General features: G+C 38.0%; 1 protein-coding gene across 1 annotated transcript in view; it reads left to right on the top strand.

Annotated features, from left to right (window-relative positions):
- LOC133575083 (aminopeptidase N-like) overlaps window positions 1–21,470 on the top strand; it is a 57,220-nt gene that overhangs the window by 20,430 nt on the left and 15,320 nt on the right. Inside the window, exons 7-15 of the mRNA XM_061927544.1 lie at window positions 1,195–1,338; window positions 1,513–1,578; window positions 2,956–3,021; window positions 5,215–5,363; window positions 7,445–7,524; window positions 7,596–7,729; window positions 14,072–14,127; window positions 19,920–20,067; window positions 20,211–20,299. Coding sequence (XP_061783528.1) covers window positions 1,195–1,338; window positions 1,513–1,578; window positions 2,956–3,021; window positions 5,215–5,363; window positions 7,445–7,524; window positions 7,596–7,729; window positions 14,072–14,127; window positions 19,920–20,067; window positions 20,211–20,299 — 932 coding nt within the window. The remainder of the gene's footprint in view (window positions 1–1,194; window positions 1,339–1,512; window positions 1,579–2,955; window positions 3,022–5,214; window positions 5,364–7,444; window positions 7,525–7,595; window positions 7,730–14,071; window positions 14,128–19,919; window positions 20,068–20,210; window positions 20,300–21,470) is intronic.

The raw sequence follows: 21,470 nt of genomic DNA, 5'->3' as shown, positions 1-21,470 counted from the left end.
AAATCACTGAAAACATGTTCTTTTATTCTAGTTTCTTCAAAATAGCCACCTTTTGCTCTGATTACTTTTTCGCACACTCTTGGCATTCTCTCGATGAGTGAGAATCCAATCCACTTTATTTATTTAGCACATTTAAACAACAACATTTTTTCCAAAGTGCTGCACAACAATATTAAAAACAATATTAAAAACAATATTCAAATATTATCCTTAGCTCCACCAATGACTGAATAAAAACAAAAAATAATACAAATAAATATGATTAAAAACGATTTTTAAAGGGTAAAACCAATTAAAACAGTAAATAGAAATCAAAATGTATTTAAAAAAAACACAGAGGACAACAGAGGACAGAGGACCACACACGTAGTGTTAAAAGCCAAAGAATAAAAGTGGGTCTTAAGACGAGACTTAAAACACTCCACTGTGGGAGCAGTTTGAACATGGAGGGGCAGAGTGTTCCAGAGCTTAGGGCCTGTCTCCCCTGGATTTAAGTCTGGTCTTGGGCACCACGAACTGGAGCTAACTCTCGGACCTCAGAGCGTGCGCGAGAGTGTAAATTTGGATGAGGTCCGAGATATACTGAGGTGCCAGTCCATGTAAAGCTTTAAAAACAAACAGCAATGATGAGAGATGAGAGTTAGTCACCTGAAACGGTTTTCACTTCACAGGTGTGCTTGAAGCTCATCGAGAGAATGCCAAGTGTGTGCAAAGCAGTAATCAGAGCCAAAGGTGGCTATTTTGAACAAACTAGAATATAAAACATGTTCTCAGTTATTTCACCTTTTTTTGTTAAGTACATAACTCCACATGTGTTCATTCATAGTTTTGATGCCTTCAGTGACAATATACAATGTAAATAGTCATGAAAACAAAGAAAACGCATTGAATGAGGAGAAGGTGTGTCCAAACTTTTGGCCTGTACTGTACATCAAAATAAATGAGTGTACTTTTGTTCCTTCCGTGGGCTAAATGTTTATATTTCTTGGTAAAGTCTCATAGTCACATGTTGAAGGGAGTTTAAACTCAACTTTGAAATTGTATTCATTGAATATGCAATCAGATCAAAGGCACCAATTCGGTGAAATGGTCCAAATATTCTTATTTCAAATGATGAGTTTTTACGAGTTACTTCATGCGTGTTTGGCCTTTTTTTTTTTTCAAACATGTGATTCATTTGAACGTCCTATGCAGGGTGAAATGAATATCATGAGTGAACTCCATACAGCCTTTGAGCAGGACGCGCTGGCTTCTTCCCATCCTCTCAGCGTCCCACACCAAGATGTCCTGTCCACTCCACAGATCACGGCCTTACTTGATGATCTCACCAACTTCAAGGTACAGTCATCTATACACACGTGTACAAAATAGGTATTCCATTTGGTAACACTCGCACAAATGTATTGTAACATTGTTATGCTAGATGTTTTGTAACAGAGAAACCGAAAAAGTGATACATGATGTTATTATTGGTGTTTGACTGATATGAATATTTCTTGGTTGACACTTTAGGGAGCTGTTGTGCTGAGAATGCTGGCAGACGCTGTGGATCAAAGAGTTTTCAACAAAGGGGTTGAAGTAAGCTTGAATATATTTACGTCCAAATCAACTTGAATTCATGTACCGTATGTCTTCTACTGGTCTGAACACACCCTTTATCTGTTCCCCCAGGAATTCACGATATTGTATTTTTCCAACCCACTTCTACTGTCAAAAACATTCCTCTTAATCAGGACAAAAAAAAAGAAGTTATTTTTCAACTGGAAAAGTTCTCTGTTTTCCCGAAATTCCAGGGATTCAGTAATACCATTTCCCAATCAAAAATGTTACTATTTCAATATTGAAATAGTAACATTACAACTAACTTCAATCAGAACATACAAGTTTGTTTTTTTTAGCATTTTCAAAAAATGTCATGCTTTTCCTGAAAATCCCAAATTTTCATGAAATTCCCATTGAAATGATTGGGACATTTTTCAAAGTTCCACAATTCCCCCAGTTTCCATCCAATTCAAACCGTTCCAACTTCAAAATATTCAGCCTGTTTAGGAATTGTGTCCTGTCCAACCATTTTTCTTAAAAATTCCCAGATTTTCCAGAACTCCCAGTTTTTAAGGACAGTTTCCCCATTTAAAATTAATTGTCCATTTTTCCACAATTCCCACATTTTTGAACCGATTTAAACCATTCCACCTTAAACACATTCAACTCGTCCTGGACATTCATATTACCATTTTAAACTTTGATGAATAAAATCAATGAATAATCTGTCTTGCATTGTTCCACCTTTTTTGTTTTTTGGGGCACAGCATTAGCAAGCAGCATATCATTCCCTCTCCTGACTATTCTAGCGCCATCAAAGCACATACTGTATTTTTTTATGTTGAGCATGCCAAAGGTATTTATTAAATTGTACAAATATACTTTGAACAAAGAACATATAATTTATATTCATCTAAAATTACATACCAGTAACAAGTGCATTATTAGCTTCAGGATTATCGTAGCAATTTTAATGCTAAAAGTTGATAGCAAAGTTTTTCTAGCTTGTTTTCAATTAATTAATTGGAAGAAATATAAAAACAGTTGCATTGTAATATTTGACACCCTATTATAGCATTGCCATTTTAACATGGAAACAAATGGTAAAACATATGCTTTTGGAAAATGAGCAAATTTATCTGACACCCATTTGGGGGAATATTCTGAGTCACATGACAACCACTCCAAAACAAAATCAATAAATGGTGATAAATATTTGATACTTACATCCAGGTTAGTAAAAGGAAACGTGAAAGAGATCAGTTATGTTGCACCGTTGTGGTTTGATTGTGTCGGGATTAGAAATGCATGCAATTTATTTTCTATCTTCCTCTCTTATTTGAATGGATTTTACACACAAAAAGTGTACAGAAGATGAAAGTTAACACTTGTCCCTCTTTGTCAATCTTCCAGCGGTATCTCAGTGACTTCAAGTTTGGGAACGCCGACCAGAATGACCTTTGGAAGTGTATTCAAAAGGCAAGACCCTACCTAAAAAAATGATTCTAAAAATATAAAATCTACTCATAAATAGTGTTAACGATGGTAATTTATTTCAAAAGTGACATTCCAATTTTGGACTTGATTAATGTATGACCTCCATTTAAAGCCACGCCTCTCTGTTGAGCCATACATGTGTTTAGCGACCCCAGGATGCAACGGCACGATTCGTAGGATCAATGAAGTCTTTGATTGGAAACATGTTCCAAAAATGTAAGACACATTGCAGAGCAGACTGCTAACTAGATAAAAAAATAGCATGAGACCTAGAAGGTGACGCTAAATAGCGCTAACTAGGAGGGAGCTAAATAAACTACTAGACTGGACTCTCCTTTGTATAGAACAGGTGTGTCAAACTGGTTTTCATTGAGGGCCACATCGCAGTTATGGTTGCCCTCAAAGGGCCGCTTTTAACAATGAGTAATATATATATACATTAACAATATATTTCTTTACATAAGCTGCCCAAAAATATTTAAATTTTACTTTAAAAACCGGCAGCTCAGTCACCAGAATGTTAGTTTTTTACAGCATATAAAAAAATTGAATACATGGAATGGAATGGAGAAACAATACCACTGTTTTCAGCGGTAAAATTCAAGAAACAGAGCTGCCAGTTCTTTTGTTTTTTTGTCGTAAAATCTTGTTTTTTTAATGTTTTTTTTGTTTGTTTTTTAATGTTTTAGTGTCCTGCTGTATATGGAAAAAAACAGTACCAAAGTTGATTTTACAGGAAAAAACTCAGTTGGCGGAATTTAACCGTAAAATCTATTGTCAATTTTACAGTCTACAATTTAATTGATAATTTGTTTCGAAATCATAAGTCAAGCAGATATTTAAGTACAGTATTCATCTTTATTTTAACAAAAATATATATTTTTAATATATTTTGATTTTGATAATATTGCATTTTAAAAGATATGCAATTGCATGCGGTACATGATTTTTAATGTCAAAATGGAAAGAACAAATATATTTAGTAAGAAAAGATTAAGCATTTTATTAACGCATATTATTTCTAGGCTTTTGCGGGCCACATAAAATAATGTGGCGGGCCAGATTTCACACCTGTGGTATAGAATAACAAACGACGGCACAGTGGTGTACAGAGTAAAAAAAACATAGACGACACACCTGTCGTCTAGAATAATAAATATCAAAAGCACGCCTGGGTATAGAGTAAAAAACGTAAATGACACGCCTGTGTATAGAATAGCAAACTGGTACAATACCGAACTAACAAGCAAAACAGGAAACAGTATTGTGATGTAACAAAATAAAACAAACAGGAAATAATGACGGAAAGAGGGAACAAATGAACTAAAGTCCAAACTGTCACATTGAAATTGACTGTACTGTGTTTGAAAATGTCAATAATGTTCGAAATATTTGTAACTCCAGCCTACAACCTAATTTTATTTCATTTAATAGAGCCAAACTATAATTGATTTAAATTGTAAAATGTGTGTGTGTATATATATATATATATATATATAAACAGTATTTATATATGTATACAGTATATATATATATATATATATATATATATATATATACAGTACAGGCCAAAAGTTTGGACACACCTCATTCAGTGCGTTTTCTTTATTTTCATGACTATTTACATTGTAGATTGTCACTGAAGGCATCAAAACTATGAATGAACACATGTGGAGTTATGTACTTAACAACAAAAGGTGAAATAACTGAAAACATGTTTTATATTCTCGTGTCTTCAAAATAGCCACCCTTTGCTCAGATTACTTTTTCGCACACTCTTGGCATTCTCTGGATGAGCTTCAAGCACACCTGTGAAGTGAAAACAATTTCAGGTGACTACCTCTTGAAGCTCATCGAGAGAATGCCAAGAGTGTGCGAAAAAGTAATCTGAGGAAAGGGTGGCTATTTTGAAGACACAAGAATATAAAACATGTTTTCAGTTATGTCACCTGTTTTTGTTAAGTACATAACTCCACATGTGTTCATTCATAGTTTTGATGACACATTGAATGAGAAGGTGTGTACATAGTATGTTAAATATATATAGAATTGTGGCTTGTCATGTATTTTATTGTTAGTAAAGTACAGTGATGCTGATGAATCATGAGTGAGTCATAGAAAACAGTGATTAATGCGATTAAAATGTTGAACAAATATGTGTTGGCGTGGTTGCAGGCTGTTCATGAGGAGGGGGGCCACACCGACGTGGCCACGTTGATGGCGACATGGACTAAACAAATTGGATTTCCTGTCGTCACCATCAACACCACAAACGGAGAAGTCTACCAGAGGCACTTCCTGTTCAACACTTCTGTGGAATCCAGGTGAGTACGATGACATCACATCAGTCATTAATATTTAACTCAAACCATGCAGCAAGAATATGACTGGAAACATAACTTGTTGTCATTTGACGAAAACAGTATTGATACCTGATGTTAGGTACAGTAGAGGAAGAATTTACTCATTGTGTAAGTTTATCTTGCACGGATATGATATGTTAATAAGTGAAGTGATTTATATTTATATAGCACTTTTCTCTAGTGACTCAAAGCGCTTTACATAGTGAAACCCAATATCTAAGCTACATTTAAACCAGTGTGGGTGGCACTGGGAGCAAGTGGGTAAAGTGTCTTGCCCAAGGACACAACGGCAGTGACTAGGATGGCGGAAGCGGGAATCGAACCTGCAACCCTTAAGTTGCTGGCACGGCCACTCTACCAACCGAGCTATGCCGCCCCAATACTAGTTTTATTGTGACAGAAACACAGAATGTAAAATAAAACACAAAGATAAAGATTACTTTGAGGTAACTAAGTATTTTGATTCCAATACAAAAGGAGATATAGTACTTTGTTTATAAAGTATTTTGGGCAAACACAGAGGTCAGATGCCTCAGTTTTTGTAATCACAGTTTGAGTTGGTTTATGACAAACATCATTTCCAAAAATATGACAAATATCGTCATTAGAGATGTCCGATGATATCGGCCGATAAATGCTTTAAAATGTAATATCGGAAATTATCGGTATCGGTTTTTTTTGTTATCGGTATCGGGTTTTTAAAAAATATATATATTTTTTTTATTAAATCAACATAAAAAACACAAGATACACTTACAATTAGTGCATCAACCCAAAAAAACTTCCCTCCCCCATTTACACTCATTCACACAAAAGGGTTGTTTCTTTCTGTTATTAATATTCTAGTTCCTACATTATATATCAATATATATCAATACAGTCTGCAAGGGATACAGTCCGTAAGCACACATGATTGTGCGTGCTGCTGGTCCACTAATAGTACTAACCTTTAACAGTTAATTTTACTCATTTTAATTCATTACTACCGTATTTTTCGTCGCAGTTTTTTTTCATAGTTTGGCCGGGCTCCAGTGCGAATTATATATGTTTTTTTCCTTCTTTATTATGCATTTTCGGCAGGTGGGACTTATACTCCCGTGCGACTTATACTCCGAAAAATACGGTAGTTTCTATGTAACTGTTTTTATATTGTTTTACTTTCTTTTTTATTCAAGAAAATGTTTTTAATTTATTTATCTTATTTTATTTTATTTTTTTAAAAAGGACCTTATCTTCTTCATACCTGGTTGTCCAAATTAGGCATAATAATGTGTTAATTCCACGACTGTATATATCGGTATCGGTTGATATCGGTATCGGTAATTAAAGAGTTGGACAATATCGGAATATCGGATATCGGCAAAAAGCCATTATAGGACATCCCTAATCGTCGTCTATCATTCGGCTGAATGAATGTCCAAACAAAGAATTGATGACGCTGTCCCAGTGAAGAAAGTATTGTGGTTGTTAACAGTTAGCATGCTAATATTAGCCTGTTAGCATGCTAGCAGGCTAACGTTAGCATTTTTAGCTAATTTTGCAGGTATGCAGCTAGGACTTGTATACTGTGTTACTTACGCTATCTGTCTAGTGTGCTAAAGTTTGCATGTTAGCATTCCAACGTTAGCATGCCAACTCTTTCACAGTCTCAAGTGTCATATATTTTGTAACTTGACGCTATCCGGCTAGCGTGCTTACTCTTAGAATTTCAGTTTGGGTTTGGCTTTTCAGCATTCACATGCAATTTCTACCCAAATGACATTTTCTAGCAAAACATGATTTCTTACGGAATCATGTTCAGTTTTTATATGATTCGGTTTTCGTAAGGTCGTTTGAAAGATTACTAACAAAAACAAGGTGCCATTGTGTGAGTATTTTTATAGTGGTGTTTTTTAGTCAGACTGGGAAGAAGATGTTTACATAATGTGTGTGGTAGCAAATTGATTTGTATCGGAGTTGTTTTAATGGAGTTAGAAATTGTGTATTTTAATGAATAATGACTCCTATCCTTCAGTCCACTCACTTGCTAACATTCTGCTCAGTCTGTGGTGGTTCATCCCGATCCGAGTCTCGTCAAATACATCTGCAACTTCTCTGGTGTGGCTGGAAAACGACAAGACAGGTAACAAATAGTGTCACATGTAAATATACCTATTTGGCTTCATAAATACTTCTGGCCAATATTGTTCACAGTTAAGAAAGACCAATTCGTCTCTAAGCAAGGAGAGTGGATCTTGGCCAATGTTGGTTGTGTTGGATACTACCGGGTCAATTACGACCCAAATAACTGGGACCGCCTCCTCATGCAGCTGCTATCCAACCCCCAGGTGCGTACTAAGCCAAGTTGTCACTGCATTATTGTATTTATTTGAAATAATTAGTTGGCTTGAGTGGTTTTACTGCAATAGTACACTTGTTTGTACTGGCAGTACAGAATACAGTACCAATTCTAGGTACCTGCGGATCAATACTGGTACTCAATACTAGTGTTCATGTATAAATCAACATTAATTTGTTTGATAATATTTTTAATGTAACTGTAATGGACCCGAGTGGTAGAATATTAAAATCTAATAAAAATGTTGCTTAAAACAAATATAAATATTAAGAACCCAATGTAGTGAGAGCAGCTGTCCAAAATAAGGGAAGATGATTATGCTTGTTCACACTTTATTACAATACACATTAAACCGTCCAGTTGTCAATACTAAAAATACCAATTGGTAACCAATATTATGGTGAGGGTACAGCCGCGACAGGCGTAGTGGGTCAGCGTCCTGGCTCCACCCACTTCCACGGGGTCCTCACGCAAGGCAGGGGAAACCCTGCCCCTGCTGTAGTTCTGCGTCGAAGTATTGGGTACGCCCACTCTCCTCGCCAGTCGCCGGTCACTCGCGGGACCTACGTGGCCGTACTCGTCCCGTCTCGTGCCGCCTCTTGGTCGCTCCCGGGGGTCGCAGCAGGTCTCTGGGTCCCAATCGCCCCCTGTCCACAGAACCACACAGCCAGCGTACAACGCACGAGCCCGCAAGCCCACAGCTCAAGGCAGTTGGTTGCCCCCACAGATCCACGCAGTGCCGGCCCAAGCCTCCATGGGGCCCTAAGCAATATTTGATTTTGGGGCCCTCTATTTCTGCCAATAATATTGATTGTTGATCATTCACACACCTACTATAAACTCATTGCGGCTCTGGCAGTGTTGTTTACATTATCCTATTGTCAGCCTGGCATGTCTTTACAAATGACATGTCATTTATAAAGATATGGGGGTGGCCCAGTTAAGAACATTAATTATACCAATGAATGAACGAATGATGTCCAGAGTGCCACATATGGTTCCTAATCTTAAAATGTAGAAAACATTCAGCTACAAGAGTGGCCTGGGGTTGAACAGTCCAAGTGATCAAGCTTTGTATTTACAGTAAAAGTGTCATCTTGTCTCATCAGTCTTGTACATATTAGTCTTTAATTACTAGTTTATATTTTTAGTTAATTGTTCATATTTAATGTTTACTTTGTACAAAGAGAGCGCAGTCTACTGAAGTTAAATTCATCAATTTCAATTCACGGCGTGGCGAAGTTGGTAGAGTGGCCGTGCCAGCAATCGGAGGGTTGCTGGTTACTGGGGTTCAATCCCCACCTTCTACCATCCTAGTCACGTCCGTTGTGTCCTTGGGCAAGACATTTCACCCTTGCTCCTGATGGCTGCTGGTTAGCGCCTTGCATGGCAGCTCCCGCCATCAGTGTGTGAATGGGTGAATGTGGAAATACTGTCAAAGCGCTTTGAGTACATTGAAGGTAGAAAAGCGCTATAGAAGTATAACCCATTTATCATTTATCAATAGTTTTCCCCTTTGAAAGACGCAAGGCAAATTCCTTCCATTTCACCATGTTGCTACAATGATCTTCACTGTTTTCATGCTGTTTCAGCAGTGCACCTATGTTGACCCAATCCCGCTGTCCCTCGGCTGCCAGTTTTAAGGACTTTTTGGAAAATAATTTGCAGCAAAAGCAATAGACTGCATCTTTACTTCTTGAATAAGTCAGCCAGCTACGCTTGACTTGTTCCCCATTGACTAGCTGTCTGTAGGTATAATGATAATGAAAACGTCGGCCATCATGCCGTTTGGGGAATGAAAAGTTCTCCTTAATAGACAGTGGTCCTCTGATCACCTGCTCAGTCCTGTCTGAATCTGAGAGGAAAGAAAGCCACTCAGCTGGGTCAACTGGCGGAGCTGATGATGGTCCATGGTGTGAAGGGGATGTTGTGGTGGAAGTTGCTGAGGAAGTGACCAAAGAAAGACAATGACTAAAAAAGAAGGACCTATAAGGTCATTAAATTGCACTGTTGGACATAATTATTAATCTCAGAATGTTCTGCAGTACAATGAGCAATTATAAAGGGTGTTTTGCAGTTAACTTTCTAGATAAAATCAGCTGTGGTTTCAGACATAGAGGGGACAGTGGGCACAGAGGATGGAGGTGTGTGAGAGAGCACTGTAGAGGATGGAGATGGACCTATGATGAAATACATACATACATATAGGCACACATATTAATGAGATACTTTGACTATATTAATTTCCCTTCAGGTGTAATGTTTATACTAAGAAATTAAATGTATACTGTATGGTGACAGTCTTTTCCTCACCTGATTCATCACTCACAGTTGAGCCTGAGAATGTGGACTGGCTCTGGGCTGATTCTGTGCCTCCAAAGTATTCTAACAATGCTCCTGGGGAAGTTTCACATAACTTATGAGTTGATGTAAAAAATAATGTTTATTTTACTCACATAAATTACCGTGCTTTGCTGCAAACAATTTGTGCAAACAACATATCTCACTAGTAACCTGATGCTAAAAACATATTGCTAGCTAGCTAACGTCACCTAGCTAAAGCTAATTACAGCTACAAATCTCTTTGATAAACTTTTTATTACCAAGTCATGCAAACATACCTTTATCATGGCATTTTTTTCTCCTCTTCCACTTTCTTCTTCTTCCTTTTTTCTGCACCTGAAGGATATGTCCTTTTTTGTGACATTGTTTTGCCTCTATGTGCGCTTTTGATGCCCAGTGCGCACTGGCATTGCACGGCAGGCGGCAAACGTCACAGGTGCAGCAGAGGCAACTTTACATTTAAAGAGAGGCAGGAAGAATCACTAGGCCTAGATCAGCAGCAGCACTCTGTTGACCTAAAATTGTGTTTTTGTACAATAATATATCTTTGATCATTTAGAAATCATCAGTCAGACTCTTATATGCAAAAAAATTTAAAATATTAATTTTTTGTTAATTGCTTTTGGGGGGCCCCTGGTGGCCGCGGGGCCCTAAGCAAGCGCTTAGTACGCTTATGCCTTGGGCCGGCTCTGGATCCACGACACACGTCACTTACTTCGGAGGCAGAGTTCCCTCTGCCCCTGCGTGTTGTGGGCTTCTTGGGGTTCGCTCCGGTAGCCTGCGGGGTCTGCTGTGTAGTTCGGGGGTTCCTTCCCAACCTGCGCGCGTTCACCCGGTCGCTCTTGGCAAAGCCTGTCGATTCTTCCCCGATCGCTCTGCTGTCGCTTCCCTCCTCGTCGATCCTGCCTGTTCTCTTTTAATTGGGTGCAGTCCTAATGCCCCACAGGTGCGTCTAACTTCAGGTGTCGTTTGATTGGGCACTTCGGTTGTTAGGGGCAACAAGCTAAAAAGGGGCAACGTCTTAAAATACCAGCAAAGTCCACAAGGAGTAAAAGCATGCAATTAAAAAGACAATCAAATTCTAAAATGTAAAAACATGCAATTAAAAATGCAATCAAATTCTAAAATGTAAAAACATGCAATTAAAAATACAATCAAATTCTAAAATGTAAAAACATGCAATTAAAATCCACAGCAATAAAACACTCTAAAAACATGCATGGCAATGAAACAAAAAAAATTAAATCCCCTACTTGTGTCCCATCACATAACATTTAATAGCAATTGTGTTTTGTTTTCTCACACCTCTGAGTATCATTAGATTTGCAAGTATACATTTATTTCAATTTGTCCTACGTGTGTCGCTGTAGTCAGGAAGTATTCTTTGCCAAGTTGAATCTGCCGGTCTTGTTTTGGGCTTGAGCCGGTGCGGTCTGCAACCCAACGGGACGTCTCGTGCAACAAACTATGGTAGCGTTTGATTTTACATGAATCGGTATTACCAATGGAATTTGGTTGGTACTCGTGTTGTCACGATACAAATATTTTGCTCTGCTCGTAAAACCAGCAATGACACGACGTGAAGATGACGAGGGCACAGGGGAGGGGGGTGGTGGGACCGGTACTTTTTAGAGGCGGTATAGTACCGAAAATGATTCATTCGTATCGCAGTACTATACTAATACCGGTATACCAGTACTAAAAAAAAAGTACAAAATTTGGTACCAAACCTTACTTTGTACAACATAATATGTCAGAAATCACCTGATAAGACAATAACTACTTAAGCCCAAGGTGTCAAACTGAAGGCACGGGGGCCAGATCTGGCCCGCCACATCAATTTGTGTGGCCCCCGAAAGTGTGGAAATAAAGTACCTCATCTTTTCTGAATAAACGTATTCCAAAAATAAATGTACTGCGTACAATTACATATATTTTACACTTTAATCATCTCTAATAATAAAATAAAATGTTATATCATCACACATTTCAAAACAATCAAATAAAGATAAATACTTAAAAGTGAAGTAAGTAATTTAAGAAACTGTTCATGTCAAACTTTTACAGTAAACATTTTTTACAGTAAAATCCACTTTCAATATAGAGTAATAATACACTATAAAACACAACAACCGTAGATTTTACAGTATAAAAAAGTTGAATGAGTTTTTACGTAAAAAAAAAACAGTAGCACCGTTTTTCCATTCCATTCCATTTAATCTAATTCCATGTATTTTTCTTATTCTATATGCTGTAAAAAAAAAAAAAAAAAAAACTGCAAATATTAGGGTAAAATTGTGGCGACTGAGCTGCCGGTTTTATACAGTACAATCTACAGATTTGGTTTTGTACAGCGTACGTAAAAAAAGAGATACAATTATACACATTTTATATATACACACGTATAGTCATACTGTATATTATTCACTGTTAAAAGGGCAACCATAACTGAGATGTGGCCCTCAATGAAAACCAGTTTGACACACCTGACTTGGGCAAATGCACATTGTAGTATTGTAACTCAGTTTTGTTAGTTATCCCAATATCATTTTTTCACTCCAATATGGTATCTTATCTTTAAAGAGGAACTGCACTTTTTTGGAATGTTTTCTATCGTTCACAATCTTTATGGAAGACAAGAACACATATGTTTTTCTTTTTTATGCATTCTAACTAGTAAATAAACGCCAGCAAAAGTCAGCTAACAATGCATGTAATAGATTTGCTCTATTCTGCCTATAAAGCGCTCTAAAAACATCCAAAATCATAATCAATGTTTTATATACTGTATGTACACGCTGTACGTGTATGTTATGTAGTAACAGGCAGATTCATATTAACATGTAGTATTTGCCTGCTTTGGTCATTTTAAGCATTAATTTCACAGAAGCATCAAAACATTAATTTGTTCCTTGAACAACAACAACTAATCATGGCAGACTTCATGGGAGACAACAAAGAACATTTTGGGACAAAAGATCATCCAGAACTTTTTATTTTTTAGCCTGAACATAAAGAGGATACGTCATAAGTTTTAGAAGGTGCGTGATAAGCAGATCCAGCAAGAATCACTATTGCTGTGTGCTGAACAAGAAATACAAATTACGAACATAATATAACAATCACTTACTGTACAATGTCTGCTCTCACTGGGATGCCGACTAATGGGATGTTTATATTTTTCTATTTAGATTAAGAATTAATCATAATCTGAATTTAAAAAAAACAGACCATAAACTAGTGTCTCTTTATGTCTTTCTTGCGATCGCCTGGTTTTAGTTTAATGTCAAAGTTGAATTAATTAACTCATATTATGTTTTGCATTGGGTGAATGTTCATATTCATCTTGGAGAAAGCAAAGCACCAAGTTTAATTAAACAGTGGTATTTCAGTTTGAGCACATAATAGGATAAGGCCCCTTAGTTTGACATTCGCAGGTGGATTGGATCACTTCTCGTAGGAAAGAGGCCCTAATTGGGACTTCGGAATGCAAAAGTGATAGCCCTCTCCTTGAGAAGAGACTACCTGTCTAGCTCAATGTCAACATTTAAGTTATGACCTAAAGCAGTTGTTTTCCAGACACTTACACACAAACATCTCCTTTTATGGTCAGGATGTGCTCTCCTCACTTAGCACACACACAGAGACAGGAAGGAGGAATATACAACTGATGGTTTGGCTTCTCCAAGTTAGGACTGCCTCATTTTCTTCTCCTCCGGGAACTGCAGTCCTGTATAATGATGCTCGCTTGTAATTAAGCAACTTTTGGTTCAGTAAAGCGTCTCCGACGTCTCTTTTGATCCAACCGCATTGCCGTGTCGCCCTTCTGCCCAGGAGAGGGTGACAAGACCATAAATACACATCAAAAGGAATCCCAGTTTGTGGGTTCAGATTACCATGATTTTTACGTTTTCATGATTTCACAGTGTCTGACTGAATAATATAAAATGTTCCTTTGTTGGTGAAACTTCTCTTTTTTTCTTTTCAGCGCATCCCAGTGATGAACCGAGGGCAGCTTATTGACGACGTCTTTAATTTGGCAAGGTGTTACTATTGTTACTACTTTGTCTCATCCATCAATAGCGCCACCATGCTTGTAACCGCAGATGTTCCGATCAGGGTTTTATGCTGACAATTCCAATCTTCCATTAGTGAGATCACCAATCTCATGTATTAGCTGTAAATGTTGTTCATGTATTTATGGTGAGGGTTATTGACGGTGCAACAATATCGACACAATGTTTAAATGTGTTGCTATGTCGATAGTTTTTACTTTTGTTTAGCTATTTTTTACTATTTAGTTTTTTTGCCTTCAAAGTCCCCCTTTCCTTAAATTTATAAACATGAACAAAAAAGACCCCAAAAAATACTTTGTAAAAAACATATCTGACTACTTTAGTATTGATTCTAAACTTGGTATTGGCACTACTGATATATGGACGGACCCCTTATGTTTACGTCTGGCCCATACACAATTCACATCTAAACATACTTCTTATTTATTCCGATTCTGAATCGATCATAATTTAATTTAATATCATAATTTTTAACAATGGATTTTTAAAGGCGTTTTTAGGTCATCGCCTGCTTGCTGCCATACTGAGTAGCCAAAAATAACTTTTGCAACCTATAACATGTTTCAAAAATGTTTTATCATCATTTATATATCAAATAGTGTATTTCAAGAATCGAGAATCGATTCTAAACCTAATCGTCTACTAAGAATCGGAATACATCTTATTCATATTAATTTACTTGTTAATTTCCTGTTACTATCTTACTTTTTCTTGTGACACTTCCATATAAGGATGTGACTCTTGCAACAACTCACAATTCAACTTGATAGCAATTCTTAAACGAGTCATTATGCAAAACCAACTATTCTTACCTATTAGTACCTGTTTTTGTGTATTTGGGAACTGCATATGTACCGAAAGTGCAAAATCAAACCGTGGAGGCATGGCTGGGATATGTACAGTATAAAACAATCCTGCCTTCTTCCTAAATTTCCCCTAACAAACAGTTTAAAATTTGCGACCCTAGTGATGTATTTGCTTTACTATTGTTACATCAGTAGATATTTCTAGATAGGATAGGATTGGTGCTTTATTGTCATCGTATTTGCATACTTGCCAATCCTCCCGAATTTTCCGGGAGACTCCCGAAATTCAGCGCCTCTCCCGAAAACCTCCCGGGACAAATATCCTCCCGAAAATCTCCCGATTTTCAGCCGGAGCTGGAGGCCACGCCCCCTCCAGCTCCATGCGGACCTGAGTGACAGCCTTTTCTTTATGACGGGAGGACAACAGGGTGACAAGAACTAAATCATCCAGACTAGAGATAAATTGTATTATTATGTTTATCTTGCCTAAAAAAATAATAATAATGATTTAAATTTTTTTTTTTAAATAAATTTTTACTATATTTTGCTAAAAAAATAAATAAATAATAATTGTATTTTTTCTGACTCCTTATTACATCCAGCCATAGAATTATACATTAAAATAAACATATTTGAAATAATTAATTTTAAAGGATCATAATAATTCATTTAAAATGACCATCCATCCATCCATCCATCCATTTTCTACCGCTTATTCCCTTCGGGGTCGCGGGGGGCGCTGGAGCCTATCTCAGCTACAATCGGGCGGAAGGCGGGGTACACCCTGGACAAGTCGCTATTTCATCACAGGGCCAACACAGATAGACAGACAACATTCACACTCACATTCACACACTAGAATGACCATATTTAATTATTAAAATAATTGCTTGTTCATCAACAACTTTAGCATTTTATTCATTACATTTTGAAGCTCTCAGAAGCTAAGTTCCTTAAGATTTATTTATGCAAGTTTGAAGTATCAATTATCTAAACACAGTTTTGTTTGCATATTTTCAGGATGTATATATATATATATATATATATATATATATATATATATATATATATATATATGTATATGTATATGTATGTATACAGTATACATATATATATGAAATACTTGACTTGGGGAATTCTAGCTGTCAATATACTCCTCCCCTCTTAACCACGCCCCCGCCCTCAACCACGCCCCTGTCCCACCCCCGACCACGCCCCCCACACCCCCACCTCCCGAAATCGAAGGTCTCAAGGTTGGCAAGTATGCGTATTTGCAACACTTAGTTGAGCAATCCTATACAGCAGCATCTTGGTTCAGGCAAGTTAGCAATTATAATAGTTATACCGCAGTATATAGTGATAGAAATTCCACATCTGGGCAGCAGTGTCTCTGTGTTACGGTGACGTCGGTACACCAGCCTTCTTTAGCCTTACCGGAGTCCGATGTGTGGTCTGCCCGATGAATGGAATAGCCTGTAAGCTCCAGTGCTGAGTCCGGGATGTTTTCGTGCAGCCAGGTCTCGGTTATGAGATTGCACAGCTGTTTAAACGGCGGTTAAAAATCCGTAGTTTAATCTCGTCCACTGTGTTGACACGAGAACGGGCGTTTGCGAGGAGGAGGCTCGGCAGTGCAGGTTTGAGTGGAACCGCTCACAATGAGGCGAAAATGCCTGCTCGTCTGTCTCGCTTCTACCTCCTCTCGCATCGCCTCTGGCAGCATTTGGCAGAGGCAATCATTTCTGCAGGGAATGAGTCCAGTCCTGCAAATGTACTCCTAGAAAAAGCTTGTCTAAGATTGACAAGTTCGGTACGTGTGCAACTCCTAATTTTGCACAAATCTCTGCTTGCTGTTGGAGAGCTCCGAGCTCTTGAGTCTGCCATGTCTATCCAGTTGTACTCTAAAGCAGTGTTTTTCAACCACTGTGCTGCGGCACAATAGTGTGCCGTGAGATACAGTCTGGTGTGCCGTGGGAGATAATCTAGTTTCACTTATTTGGGTTAAAAATATTTTTTGCAAACCAGTAATTATAGTCTGCACATTATGTGTTGTTGTTGAGTGTCGGTGCTGTCTAGAGCTCGGCAGAGTAACCGTGTAATACTCTTCCATATCAGTAGGTGGCAGCCGGTAGCTAATTGCGTTGTAGATGTCGGGAACAGCGGGAGGCAGCGTGCAGGTAAAAAGGTGTCTAATGCTTAAACCAAAAATAAACAAAAGTTGAGTGCCCCTAAGAAAAGGCATTGAAGCTTAGGGAAGGCTATGCAGAAGAAAACTAAAACTGAACTGGCTACAAAGTAAACAAAAACAGAATGCTGGACGACAGCAAAGACTTACTGTGGAGCAAAGACGGCGTCCACAAAGTACATCCGAACATGACATGACAATCAACAATGTCCCCACAAAGACGGATACAAACAACTGAAATATTCTTGATTGCTAAAACAAAGCAGGTGTGGGGAATAGCGGTCAAGGAAGACATGAAACTGCTACAGGAAAATACCAAAAAAATGAGAAAAAGCCACCAAATTAGGAGCGCAAGACAAGAACTAAAACACTACACACAGGAAAACAGCAAAAAACTCCAAATAAGTCAGGGCGTGATGTGACAGGTGGTGACAGTACACCTACTTTGAGACAAGAGCAACATTGATGCACGCTTGGTTATGGTTTAAAGTCATACCCAACAATTGACTTTAAACTTTTTACTGTCAACTGTGTTTCGTTTTTTAATGATTTCTGCTGGTGGTGTGCCTCCGAATTTTTTCAACGCAAAAAATGTGCCTTGGCTCAAAAAAGGTTGAAAAACACCGCTCTAAAGGTTTTGTCAATAAGTTCTTTCTTTTTCTCTATCCTCTTGCTCCACCTGCTCAGTGGCTTTGTGGTTAGAGTGTCCGCCCTGAGACCCGTAGGTCGTGAGTTCAAACCATACCAAGGACTATAAAAATGAGACCCATTACCTCCCTGCTTGACACTCATCATCAAGGGTTGGAATTGGGGGTTGAATCACCAAAATTATTCCCGGGCGTGGCCACCGCTGCTGCTCACTGCTCCCCTCACCTCCCAGGGGGTGGAACAAGGGGATGGGTCAAATGCAGAGGACAATCATTCGTACTTTAACTTAACTCTTGTTGTGGGGCAGACTGGCTCGAACATGCACATGTGTAACCCACCTGGTTCAGTGCCTGCTTTTCGTTCCGCCCGGTACTTGAACCTGGGTCGTCTGGCATGAGCGTGCTAGCAACCGAGCTAAAAACCCAAGCTATCGAGACGGCAATCAACTTAAGGATGTCAGGGAGTGAGGTTTACCAACACATTCATGGCTGGCCTCCATTACACATGGATGCTTAAATACTGCACTGTTGCTATTTCAGAATCAGGTCTGACACTCTGTGACTGTTTTTGTATAATTATCTACCAGTAAACTCGATTAGAAAGCACTAAAACTACAACATTGTGGACGGGGTGGAGATGCAGTAGAAGGAGGCTTGGCCTGGAGGAGGACACCGGCACGTAAATAAGACCGCCCACTAAACGGCACATTCTGAAGAGACGGTCAGAAAGCGGCTTAAACATAGTCTATAACACATAATCTATCCAAATGTTGATCAAGGAACCACCATTACCTGTTATGTAAACCACAAAGAAACGTTTTATATGTCGAAGAAAATCATAAGTGACCTTCAAGGTGACGATGCGATTCCAAAACTTTTCTTAACCCTTGTGTAATGTTCATATTGTTGTTACTCAGCCAGCGTTTGTGGGTCTGATGGACCCCTTGCATTTTGTGGCTTTTATTGCCTCACAATCAAACACTTTTATGTTAAAATACTGAACAGATGTTTACCTTATCCCAATAAACATCTGTTTATTGGGATAAGTTTATTTTAACACTTTTATGTTAAAATACTGAACAGATGTTTACCATATCCCACATCTGTTCAGTATTTTAACATAAAGGTGTATGATTGTGAGGCATTAAAAGCCACAAAATGCAACGGGTCCATCAGACCCACAAACCCATAAATCATGATTAATCACAAGTATACGTTTTGTATTTTTTAATAAGTGGACCGTTTGAAAATGTACACCCAAAATGGAACTGAGCAATTGGTTTAATTGGGAGAAATGTTTTTTTTAAGAAGAATTCCTGTGGGATGCAGAAAGTGGCAGAGAAATTTTCCGTGCAACGTTCATATTGTTGTTACTCAGCCAGCGTTTGTGGGTCTGATGGACCTGTTGCATTTTGTGGCTTTTAATGCCTCACAATCAAACACTTTTATGTTAAAATACTAAACAGATGTTTATTGGCATAAGGTAAACATCTTTATGTTAAAATACTGAACAGATGTTTATTGGCATAAGGTAAACATCTGTTCAGTATTTTAACATAAAAGTGTGTGATTGTGAGGCATTATATTTGAACATCATAATAGATAAGAATCGTGATTTGGATGTGAATCGATTTTCCCGACACCCCTATCCATCAACACTTCTTAAACTTTACTAAGCACTTATTTCCTGTGTTGTTTCAAGCTATCTTAGCGGCGAGCTAGGGTTTAGCATGCCTTCTTGTCTGCACCTGCTTGTTCTTGTTGTTTAGCGTCGATAATAATACCTGTAAGAAATGTTGTTTATTTGTCACAACGGAGGTGATGATTTTTTTTAACTTAGGGGAGCGGCTCCACACTGTGTATGAACGTACACAGTTAACTGTTAACTGCTTCAGTCAGCTGGGGGACCAAAAATAAATAAAGTGTCTACTAGAGTGAAATTGAAATTTAAGGCATTCATTGATTTGCCGATCACACACTTTTTCACGTAAATCGTCCGATACTGACCAGTGGTTGATCAATGGGAGCATCTCTACAGTCGTTGTATCTCTGTGTTTTAGTGTCCTCTTCTCTGGTTACCAAATATGTTCACTCACTGATGATAGAATCCTTTCTTGTCTTTCAGAGCCAACAGGGTGGATGTGACTATGGCTCTAAATTTTACGGGGTTTCTTCGTAACGAGACAGACTACATACCCTGGCAGTCTGCAGTTTGGAATCTTGAGTACTTTGTTCTCATGTTTGATCGCTCAGAGGTGTATGGACCAATGCAGGCACGTTCCATGCAGACGTGACTAAGTTTCATTGCTCTATAAATCACGTCTTCTTTTCGGCAGATTTTTGCCAACTCATTGGTGTCAATGCAAATGTTGCTTGTAAAGCTCTTACATCATCCATTAAACTGTTTTCATTTCAGGCTTATATCCGGGATCAAGTTAAAGGCTTCTATGGCTTCTTCAGGAACTTCACTGACCACTCTGCTGTTCCACGGGACCATTCCGAACAGTAAGGAAGAATATTTTCCCCTGTTTGCCATGGTACTAATACCTGTCATTTTGCAGTACCATTCGGTCTGCAAATGTTACATGTATTCATAAACCGATATTTCAGTGCGAACAATTCAGTTTGGTACAAAGGTGTACCAATTTCACACAATGTACACAAAAATGAGGGACTGAAAGTATTTCTGATTTCTACTGGCTGAACAAATATAGTCCAGCCTTTGGCTAGCGATAGTCACGGCCGCTGCTGGTCTTTCAATTGGGGAATCTCATTTTCCGATACATCCTAAACAGGAGTACAGTCCCCAATGACAGATAAAAGATGCTGGATTTTACAAAGAAAATGTCACTTAAAGGATTGTAAAATTCTCCATATCAACTTGGGAAAACCGAATGAAACATGAAAAATGCTCAGGCAGTGGTTTATACTTCAATATCACTGATTCGCTCATTTAGCCTCAGACAGATCATCCAAGCTCAGCGTCCAGACCAGCCGAGGCAAGAACCACTTTCTGTACACTTCCAGAGACGTTTAGCGTCCCATGGGGAACAAAGTCGAGCGTGCAGATTCGTAGAAATTGCCACGGTGGTCATGACAAGCGGTAGTGTCAAAGAGAAACCAGAGCTTGAAAAGTGTTTGGAAACACTGCTTTGGCCTCCCTGGAGGTTAAATTCAGTTCATTTCAGTTTCAGTTTACTTCGAACATGCATAGAATGAAATGTAATGCATCACATATTTCCGGTTGTTTCATTACAGCACGTCCAAAAAGGAGTAGGAAGAAACAAAGCTCCTTTGATCCTACCCCTTTTCATATCATAGCAGTTTTATCCCATTTCTTGTTTCTCTCTTTGTAACAGAACAGTGAATAAATAAACAATAAATAAATCAATAAACCATAAGTAAGTAAACAAATAATAAATACACATATATATATATATATATATATATATATATATATATATATATATATATATATATATATATATATATATATATATATATATATATGTTTTTTTTAAAGGTTCAAGATGTTCATCATAATTGTTCTTCTTGGTACTTTGTGAACACTTGTAGTTTCAACAGTCCCTTGAACTGAATCATATTGGAGCTTTCTTTAATTTCCTTGTGTAAGCCATTCCATAATCTAATTCCACATACAGATATACTAAAGGTA

This window comes from Nerophis lumbriciformis, linkage group LG35 (genome assembly GCF_033978685.3).
Source record: "Nerophis lumbriciformis linkage group LG35, RoL_Nlum_v2.1, whole genome shotgun sequence".
Lineage (NCBI taxonomy): Eukaryota > Metazoa > Chordata > Actinopteri > Syngnathiformes > Syngnathidae > Nerophis > Nerophis lumbriciformis.
The sequence above is the reverse complement of the archived record's forward strand: the minus strand, read 5'-3'. Positions and strand labels throughout refer to the sequence as shown.